Here is a 10,274-nt window from a genome sequence, read left to right on the forward strand (position 1 = left end):
AAAGGGGAGTGTTAAAGGGAAAACACCATTAGTGTGCCTTCGTTAATGCAAATAAAGGAATAAATTAATGACGTTTATGGTCAACGGATGTAACGGATCAAACACCATTATATAGCCTTAATTGTCATTGTAATTACCATTTATTTCTATTGTAATCTTGATCCCTATATAAAGGGGATTATCAATGAGATGAGTAGATCATTCCATTTTTCCCTACAACATGATTGTGTAATTATTAGTATTGTAAATCAAAATTTCATACTGAATGAGCCCCTCCTTAATTTTGTTTTAAGTTCCGCCACCGATGTGCTTCTCTTCATCAAACATCAATCGGTTATGTGGGTTAACTGGTTAAGAACCCAACTGAACGATGCGTTGACTTTCTTTAGTTACAACATTTTCTTTTCGAATAACTAAATTCATTTTCTACTATAATTTTTTTTTTGCATGCCTTAAATGCTAGGCCTACCCACTTTGAGTTCCTTGTGGAACCAAGCTTCCACCCTTGATTTGCTACTCTCCCAATTCCTGTGCAACTAGACGGAGTGTCGTAAGCAGGTGGTTTTGTTAAAAAGTGAATTTGAGTCAGGTGGTTTTGTTAAAAAGTGAATTTGAGTCAGGTGGTTTTGTGATCCGGATCGAACCTTGGGCTTTAAACCCGGTTTACTTTTTCTATATATAAAGGAACACTTGAAAGTTCAAACCTTTCCAATTTAAAACCAATAGCCGTTGAACTAAAGCCTTCAAATTTCCCAAACCCTTCAATTTCGATTCTCTCTCGCTCTCATCATCGTCCTTCCAGTCGCACTCTGTGATATTCGTCGCGATTTCTCTCTCTTTTCTCTTTGAGTTTTGCATAACTTTCATTTTCGTCTATTTCTGTTCTCTCTCTGCTTCCTTCTCTTATTATTGTCTGAATTTTGGGTCCAGGCAACCATGGATTCATCAAGAGAGGCCAATTCCCAGTACCCAAAACATCGTACTCGAGAAAATGTAAGTAAACCATTTCTGGGTTCTTGAATTTGACTCAATTCATCTGCCCCAATTTTTTAGCTTAGGGTTTTTCTGGGTTCTTTACAATCTGCCCCAATTCTGGTATTTCTGGGTTTCTTTTCATTTGGAAATCTCTAATACCGATTTTACCCCACATGGTTTGATCAAGATTCAACCTTTGATTCATTTTCTGTACAAACTAAAGAGAGATTCTTTACGGTTTCTTTTGCTTGTTTATATCTGATTGAATTTTGTTTATTCTTGTAGCATGAACTTTAGGATAGGTTCATCCCCAATTGTCTGATTGAATTATGTTTTCTGTTATATACTAATGGTTCTTAAATTTGAGGTTTGTTTCTTGTTACAGTTGGATAGGTTCATTCCCAATCGGGAGGCTATGGACATTGGCTATGCAAATTCAGTACTCGCAGAAAGGGGAACAGGCAAAGAGAACCTTTCGGTTGAGAGCTCTGCGTCGAGTGTGGCATACCAGAAGCTATTGGCTGAGACACTCAACATGAACCGGAGGATTCTTACATTCAAGAGCAAGCCTCCTGCTCCAATTGAACCGATTCCGAGGGCATTGCTTTCACCCCCAGATCATAAGGCCAAATCCAGGGCCAGGAGACACATTTCTCAGGTATAATTGTGTAAGGTTCAGTTTTGAATTGGACTGTGGTAACTTTTCAAAACGTATTATGTTTGTTCAATTATATCTATTTTGCGGGTTTGTATGTAAGGGAGTTATGATTGGGTTGGTGATGTATCTGTGAGGATGAGCATCTGTGTGTGATAAATAGGAATGATGTGCTGATACTTTTAATTTGTGCAGTCAGAGTGTGCGTTTGTGTGAGACATATGAATACTCTCTTCCGGTGCTAGTTTCTTTGAATTGATCTTGTAATATCTGTGCCATAGAGTAAAACTAATTTATTGTCAGTATGGCTGTGCTGGTCAGTTCGTGTTAAGTTTGCAATGTGTGTGTTTATGGTAAAGTATGTGCCAGGTGTGAGGCAAGATGTAGGAATAATAACGTTGTTGTTGAAGCTTCTTCTTCAAGTTATTTGTCAGTGTGTGTGTGTGTGTGTGTGTGTGTCTTGGAGGAATACCATGTTGATATGCTATTTTTTTTCAGATTTATACTTTGTATTATTAGTGCTGTCTAATTGATTTAATTGGATATTGCAGAAACCAGAGAGGATGTTGGATGCTCCCCTTCTCTCTGATGATTTCTATTTGAATTTACTGGACTGGGGAAGCAATAACATCCTTGCAATAGCTCTTGGAAGCACGGTGTACCTATGGGATGCTTCAAACAGCTCCACTTCAGTGCTCGTGACAGTCTCTGATGATGACGGTCCTGTCACAAGCATTAGCTGGGCTGCTGATGGGAGGCACATTGCCCTTGGTTTAAACAGTTCTTGCGTCGAATTGTGGGATACTATCTCTCATAAGCTGGTATGACCATTGCTGCTTATATATGTATATTATTGTTGTTTCCCCCCCCCCCCCCCCCCCCCCCCCTTTTTTATTTTGAAACAAAACATTTTGTGCTAATATGTACTATGCTAATCACAATGCAGTTACGAAAATTGAAGGGTCACCATGAACGTGTAGGATCATTGGCATGGAACAAAGAGATTCTCACAACAGGTTCAAGGGATGGAAATATCATCAACAATGACGTGAGAATCAGATCCCATATTGTTCAAACCTTCTTGGGCCACCAGCAGGAGGTTTGTGGCATGAAATGGTCTGCCTCCGGCCAACAGCTAGCAAGTGGAGGTAATGACAGTCTCCTTTTCATATGGGATAGGTCATTTGCGTCTCCAAATGCACAATGGCTTCACAGGTTTCAAGATCACACTTCAGCAGTAAAGGCGCTTGCTTGGTGTCCATTCCAAGCGAATTTACTGGCCTCTGGTGGTGGTGGAGGGGATGATACAATCAAGTTCTGGAATGCTCACACAGGCTCCTGCTTAAATTCAGTCTACACAGGCTCGCAAGTGTGTGCTCTACTATGGAACAGCCATGAACCTGAGTTGCTAAGCTCTCATGGATTTACAGAGAACCAGCTCATCCTGTGGAAGTACCCTTCTATGGTGAGGTTGGCAGAGCTCAGTGGGCATACTTCTAGAGTACCCTATATGACACAGAGCCCAGATGGTTTCACTGTTGCTTCTGCAGGGGACGAGACTCTTTGCTTCTGGAATGTGTTTGGGATCCCAGAAGTTGCTAAGCCTACTCCAAAACAAAGTCCAATGCCATTTTCTCCCAGGTACCACTTCATTCGTTGAGGTAATGGAAAATGATATCACTAAGTGATTGTATCACTAGTTGTGTGACTTGGGAGACAAGGGAAATTTTGTAAATGCTGGGGAGAATTGTATCTGTTTTGTGAACTACTGGTTGGTGTCAATATGTAAATGCAGGAGAGAATCGTATCTGTTTTGTTGAACTAGTGTCATCTTGAGAGAGGTGATAGAATACAGTTGATAAATGAGTCATCTATAGGGAATTACGATTTTTCGATTTGTTTATATTGCACTCGTTCCTGTCGGCTGCAGACAGTGATACTGGAATTTCTGGCATACTATTTCTGCGCTCGTTCATTTGTTAGACAAACGGGCTGATCCAGATTGTAAAGACTAATTAGGAAGCAGCTTTTCACGACTTTGAAGTTTCAATTCTACATCTTGAGTTCTTGACTAGCACTCGAAATGTTTATCACATTTTAAAATTGGTGTTCATACATGATTATCCACTTTTGGCATACATGATCTGCATAGTTATATATCCTTATCAGAAATCAATCACCAGCTAGTTCAGTCTCCTATTATTGTCTTGTAGTGCATTTTAGAGACTAACCTACCCAGAAGCCCTGTCCTATCAAACTTTCAGTATACATTAATCGCTTAGTGGATTTTAATCTATTAGTGCAGGCTACTTGATGCACTGGAGTGCTGCACGATCAAACAGTGTCCAAATCAAGCTCAACATGCCAAGTCAGGAAATCAGGAATAGATTTTTGGGCACGTATTTTGTCAATGCCATGATCTAGTAGCTTGTTTACGGATCAGACTAGATTTTGTTCATTCGTAAAGTATCAGGACACGTTTTTTTTCTTTTCTCTTTTTTCTTTTTGTTTCTAATTACAAGAAACCTAGGGAAGAATCAAACTCTTAACACCTTATATCAGTTGTATGTTGGTGAGCATGTAGAAGTAAATAGATATAATAGTTCCTGCTAAAATTTATATTTATATATTTTTCCTTTCTTTCAATCTCGTGAAGTTTACAGTTGCATATATTTCTAGGCGCTATATATACTGAAATATCATGTAATCCTTGGCTCTCTTACACATTTTTAGCCCTCGTAAATAAAACATAAGAGCGTAACACTAGTGAGAGTATGATCAATATTGGATCATATAATAAGAGAAGATAAGGGCATAAGGCACACTTCTGTTGCAGTGGAACATTAATTAGATGGAGATAAATTTGAATATCATGTATAGACTCTAAGCCAAAGTCGCCCAAGCATGCATGGATGAATTAAATAAGGACCCACATAATCTTCTCTAAATCATACTCATGGTGACACTACAAATAATTTTATCATCTAGCATAAAAACAAGGCTGCCTAAAAACAATATTGCATGATAGGATCGATGATTTTGGAGCAAAAGTTAGACTAAGCTTTTTGTGCGCGAGTTCAAGTCCAAAAAGTTTTGGATTTAGACGTTTATTTTGCCAATCAAGAAATATCTTTCCCTTAAATATATTTGGTCGACGGTATGAATCAAACCTTTTATTATAAGCTGAATAGCTGATATGAATCATATGATAATGATGGGTTTTTCTTTCTCTTTTACTAATTGAACAGTTGAACTGATTCGATCGATCAACCTAAATCTCTCTTCTTATCAACGATATCTTAATTTTTATCTTTCTTTCAATGGAAGTACTTTAGCGAAGTCATTAATAATTTGTAATGAGTGCAATTCTTGATCATTGTAGCAGAATATTGTCATATATAGCAGTTTCAAAAACCACCGACGAATATCGATTATGTATATAGCAGCCATGCATGACGATAGAAGTGACCTCAAGTCTCGCTTCTGTTGAGGGTAATGACTAATTAGGCTGCCCAGTTTTTCTCCATCCACCATTGTTCCTAGTTAAAAATTAAGGCTGATCACTCCGCTACTGGGTTCATCTAGAATCGAACTAAAGCTAACCATATTGGTGTTTCGCTTGTTACGTACTGTGAAGCGTTTACGGAGAGTGAAGAGACCATGCGAACTCCATTACAGGGTAAACCTACCTACTTGATCCTGGAAAACTGAAATGTCCTTACGATCCAGAAGAACTACTGGATTCTGTAATCTAAGATGTTGAAAAGCCATCGATCTGTTGTTTATCCCAAAGGACGTCTACCTTATGATATATAGATTAGACAACCCAACATATATATATATATAATCACAACTCTAATATTTTTCAAAGGCAGGCCAAATTACAAGAGGATTATCATCACCATAGAGCCAAGCTAGGTACGTGCGTAAGATAATAAGCAAAGGACTACCGTATAACTAACTAATAGGTTCACAAAGACAAATTACAATAACTCTAGAATACTAGAACTACTATTGCGAAACGTACCTCAAACACTCAAAAAAGAAGAAACAAAAATCTCAAAGTGGAATCTCAAAAACTAAGACTACAACAGTGATAATTATCATGCTTAATTAGGACGTTGTTTTAGCTGGAGTTTTCAATTATAAATCTCTTGATAACTTGAAGTGCTTCGTTTGCCACTTCTGAGTATGGATAATTTGTAAGAAAGCCATGTTGTTGTCCATCAAATTCCACGTACTCGATCTTCTTTCCCAACTCTTTCAGTCTCCTCGAGTAGATCTCCACTCTATCTTTCAACATTTCATTGCCGCCTGCAATAGCCAAGATGGGATCAAGATCCACCTCCTTAAGGCTGGGGCTGTTTGGTCCAAATGGGTTCACCATCGGATGATCCCTGGTTTCTCCTTTCGGCATTGAGAGCCTCCAAAATCTGCACATACGTATATGGAGTAAGACAGCAGCTTAAAGTTCTAAATTAGTTTTTGGATCGGATAGGGTTTACCTTCTATGAAATCCTGGTTAATTATTCATCACATGGACTGGGTTTGTTATTTGTTAATGGGATATGATGAGGCATACGGCGCGCACTATCGTAATCCTTTACTTAGGTCATACGCATAGTCTCATGTATTGGATTAAGCACTAATTATTAATTCGCAATAAGATATACCTACTTGCTATCTTAATGTTAATATAGCAAGTAAAAATAAAATGTTTGATAGGTTTCAGATTTCTTTGATCATGATATAATCCTATTTAGAGATGTTTAATTAGATTATTGAAAATACATCGACGAGGGCAAATAGAAGCTTAATTAATATTGTCAGATAGGACACCCCCAACTTCAGTTTTGATGACTCATTCCAAATCCAAGAGGACACATAAGGCATAAACAAGATGACTGGTTATTTTCAAATCATCAACTTTAGAGTGATTTGACATCAAAAAGATGCAACTTTAGAGGTGCATCTTCTGGTTCCCCGACTTTCCCTATACATGTCTCTTGTACCAGCTAGTCACATTTCTCTATATTTAATTCCCACAAGGAAAGGACGAAGAATGCAAAATTCATGTGCACGAAATGAAGCTGCATTCCAAAGTCGAGATGATCGATCATGCATGTAGTGGAAATTTGTCCGTAGCTTAGACATTCCATTGCATATATATGCTCAGAAACATAACAACGCCCATTGATGCTTTATATATGCACATACGGTTTTAGTCAAATTTCAACAGATGAGATTCCTTTACTCCTTTTGAAATCGATCTGTTACACTTCTTCACAGAAAAAGAACGATGATACTTATTGTTTGATACTTATTTTGTAATTTTAAGTGATATTATTTGTTCTAATATACGACTGATGTGAAAATTAGCATGAATATTAACATGGCAATCCCGGACACAGCCAATGACACCACAACAAGTAAATATACCCACTTTCGAGTCCTTTATTTTTGTATAGAAGTTTAGAAAAATATGACTAGATTAACTAGAAAGATTTAATACAAATGTAACTTTCACCTTCAATCTTTCATGTGTTAATTAGTCCTCAACCGTGCATAAATTTCAATTACGTATAATTGGTTAGTACATACTTTTCATGCACATTAGGGTAGGCATTACCAAATTATTTAGTGCCTAATTTGTTGAGTGTTTAGCTTAAGATTTACCTGTCAAGTATCTCCAAATTCAAAAACATCTCAGGCGGACCCTCCTCCGACTTCGTCCTCCCCTCTCCGCCAAAAAATGGTGCCAAAAGTACATAACCCCGTACCCTCACCGGCGCCGCCTTGACTGACCCAGCTCCAAGCCGTACCGCCACGTGGTGAGCCATATTACCTCCTGAAGAGTCACCCACCACATAAACCCGGTCAAAGTCAACCAAACCACCACCCAGCCATGCATCACAATCATCACTACCACCCTCACTCATCAGAGCCTCCCTCTGCAGCCACTCCACCGCACTCATCGCGTCGTCCAACGCGGCCGGGAGCTTATGCTCGGGGGCGAGACGGTAGTCCGGCGCCACGACGAGCGCGTCGAGCCCCGACGCAAGGCGGATGCAGCAGTTGTGGCTGTTGGGCCACACTCGCGAGCCGACGCAAAAGCCGCCCCCATGGAAGTAAAACACCACGGGGAGCTTGGCGGGTGTGGCCGTTGGCCTGGACGTGTGGCTTTTAGGTCTGTACAGACGTAGGGAAATGTTGAGCTTTTCATCGAAAACGACGTCTCTGAAGTCCACGGAGTCGTCGTTAACGACTGATATGGGGAAGTTTATGTCTTTCACAGAGCAGCGATGGACGGATCCGTCGCTAAAGAGTTTGAGAACGCCCATACAGTCTTCGACAATGTGAGGGAGGGAACCCATTTTTCTTTCTGGTGTAAGAATTAAGCTCGATGAGGAGGGGAGGTTTAAACTTCTCCATTTGGTCAGGTGTATATATAGAGTAGTAGTGATAGGAGCAGGACCAAGAGGGAGGGTGGTAGTGGGAATAGAGTGAAATTAGGGGGTTGATTGTGCAAGATTTTTGATGGGGACATTGACATTATTGAAGATGGTGGCATATGCATGCATGGCCATTGGTTATCTTATTGTTTTGAATATGGACCATATGCGGATGGGCTTGGTGGCTCCCTTAGGTGAATGTTGCTATTGCTTGGACGGTTGAAAATTACACCAGCTTTCAGCTTTGATTTGGGAGGTGTTCAAATTTTCAATATGTATCTTACCTCTGTGCGTGATTATCCAATTATAATTATTTAATATGGTTCTAGTAGTAAGCGATGTGTTGGAAACTTGGAATAGAGATATTAGAACTTGTCCATCTGAGTCGTGTATTATACAAGTTGTTCAACTGTTTGATGGAGATAAGGGTTATCTTTGCTGGTTCACACTCACCAAGTGTGCTTGACAAGTGAATTTCAGGTATTATTTACTAAGAAAATATAGGCATATTGTTTTGGGTCAACTAGGAGTATTATTTTTTCAAAAGAAAACGTCTAAATTGCGTTGTTGCAGATTCGTAGCATTGTAGCTCGACCTTCTAGGCTGTGTTTACATGTCAATGAAGTTAAAAGAGATAGAAGTGTGCTAGAGTTTATTGTTCTAGCTAGAATGAGAAAAATGAGAATTGTGATTCTATCTTATAATGGATAGCGTCGACGCCAAGCCTAGTGTAGTTAAGTACCGTACCAATACCATGTTAGAGTCATCCCGCTTAATTTTTCCAGATCGTCTTGGGCGATATTGTTTGTGTAATTAGCAGGAGCGTTTCACGACTTCCTGTGAACAGGGAGTTCCTTTGTTTGCCAGCAAAAACATTTCAATGATGACGACGTTCGTTCCGAGGTTCCTAGCCCCGAGATTGGAAGTTTTGAACTCGATCGAAATAACTAGGATACTGGCATGAGTGTACGTATGTATGGAAGTAATGGAACTATGGATTCATATTCGCGATCGTGTTCGCTTCAGATTATTGTCTCCAAATCACTGTAGTTATTGGATATGGGATCCATGCATGTTTTTTGAGAGTTGGTCTACTAGTGGAGAAATAGCAAGAACGCGTGGAACCTAGCTAGTTCGATTCATTCTCTCTATCCCACTAACGTCTTAAAAAAAAAACCTTCGTTCACATATCGTTATTGATTCAGAATTATCGGGATACAGAGATTACAACCGAGAAGCTTTACTAGTTTATTTAGCAAAGAGACCGAAAATAGACCGGGCACTAGCTAGGTGCTTGGTAACTGGCCGGTAAGTGTCGATAATTAGGATCCCCGATGCTAGCTTTTCGATGGCCACTACGTTCGGAACTCTAGCAAAGCCCTCGTATTTTTATTTCTTTAAATTCTTTCTTAGTGTTGGTGTCCAACTATGACAATTTCTCAGCTAGCTAGTCATCAAGGTCATGCTTATGAACTTATGACATGTTCCATTGAAGCATATCATTAAGTGCCAATACTAGGCTACCAGCGTACTCTCATTAGTTCTCAATAGTAATGTCAAAGTAAAACAGAAGCTAATTAAGCATGCATGCATATAACTAGAAGGTCAGGTTATTTTGTCATTCTCATTTTTAGTTTGATTTCAATAAATTAAGATCAGTTTGTCCTATTAAATTAAAAAAAACTAAAATAACATTATATACGTATAGTAAACATGAAAACTGCAACAAAGAGAGATATAGATCTAGATATATAACCAATGGTGGAGCAAAGACTTCATGATGGGTTGGGTGTAAACACAATTACGATAATATATGGGCTATATATAAAAATTTAAGGTGGGCTAATATTAATTTTTTTATTTCTTACACCAAAATTTAACTTAAAAATAAAAAAATTTAGTCATTTAAGATGAGTTGTAACCTATCATAAACCCGTGTGTAGCTGCGTCGTCATTGTATACAGCACATTAGATCCCCTCATTCTTCAACCATGATTTAAGATGTGGCTAAAGTATCTCCAAAGGTCGAGGCCTCTGTTCGTACCTAACACTGACACGATCATCAGGAATAAATATTAGCACAGTTTAGTCTTCTTCCCAAATATCTGCATTTATATAGCCAGCAAAAGATCGATGGCAATAATTTACATGTAAATCCAATGAAGTCCATAAAGTTAAAATAAACTCCACTG

At 38.8% G+C, this 10,274-nt stretch overlaps 2 protein-coding genes across 3 annotated transcripts; one reads left to right on the plus strand and one right to left on the minus strand.

Moving 5' to 3' along the window:
* Positions 1–801: 801 nt before the first annotated feature.
* On the plus strand, positions 802–3,484 carry LOC126798901 (cell division cycle 20.2, cofactor of APC complex-like). Of its 2 annotated transcripts, none has more exons than XM_050525984.1 (5): positions 802–820; positions 931–993; positions 1,361–1,633; positions 2,182–2,451; positions 2,577–3,484. In XM_050525984.1, exons 2-5 carry the CDS (start codon positions 937–939, stop codon positions 3,288–3,290), a joined length of 1,314 nt encoding a protein of 437 aa, XP_050381941.1. In that variant the 5' UTR covers positions 802–820; positions 931–936; the 3' UTR covers positions 3,291–3,484. The 2 variants fall into 2 exon arrangements, with proteins under 2 accessions (XP_050381941.1, XP_050381940.1); XM_050525983.1 differs by having other exon boundaries at positions 808–811.
* Positions 3,485–5,565: 2,081 nt separating this feature from the next.
* On the minus strand, positions 5,566–8,217 carry LOC126799116 (probable carboxylesterase 15). Its single transcript, XM_050526239.1, is given in 2 exon segments — positions 5,566–6,063; positions 7,307–8,217. Coding segments are annotated over 2 exon segments (1,218 nt in total). The 3' UTR covers positions 5,566–5,756.
* Between the last annotated feature and the right edge of the window lie 2,057 nt (positions 8,218–10,274).

Source organism: Argentina anserina, chromosome 6 (genome assembly GCF_933775445.1).
Source record: "Argentina anserina chromosome 6, drPotAnse1.1, whole genome shotgun sequence".
NCBI classification, from domain to species: domain Eukaryota; kingdom Viridiplantae; phylum Streptophyta; class Magnoliopsida; order Rosales; family Rosaceae; genus Argentina; species Argentina anserina.

What these genes read in the sequence shown, in the direction of transcription:
- LOC126798901 (XM_050525984.1), top strand. Translation starts at nt 937, where the DNA reads ATGGATTCATCAAGAGAGGCCAATTCCCAGTACCCAAAACATCGTACT. An exon ending in AACATCGTACTCGAGAAAAT is followed by an intron (nt 994 to 1,360) that starts GTAAGTAAACCA and finishes TTCTTGTTACAG; the next exon opens with TTGGATAGGTTCATTCCCAA. An exon ending in ATACTATCTCTCATAAGCTG is followed by an intron (nt 2,452 to 2,576) that starts GTATGACCATTG and finishes ATCACAATGCAG; the next exon opens with TTACGAAAATTGAAGGGTCA.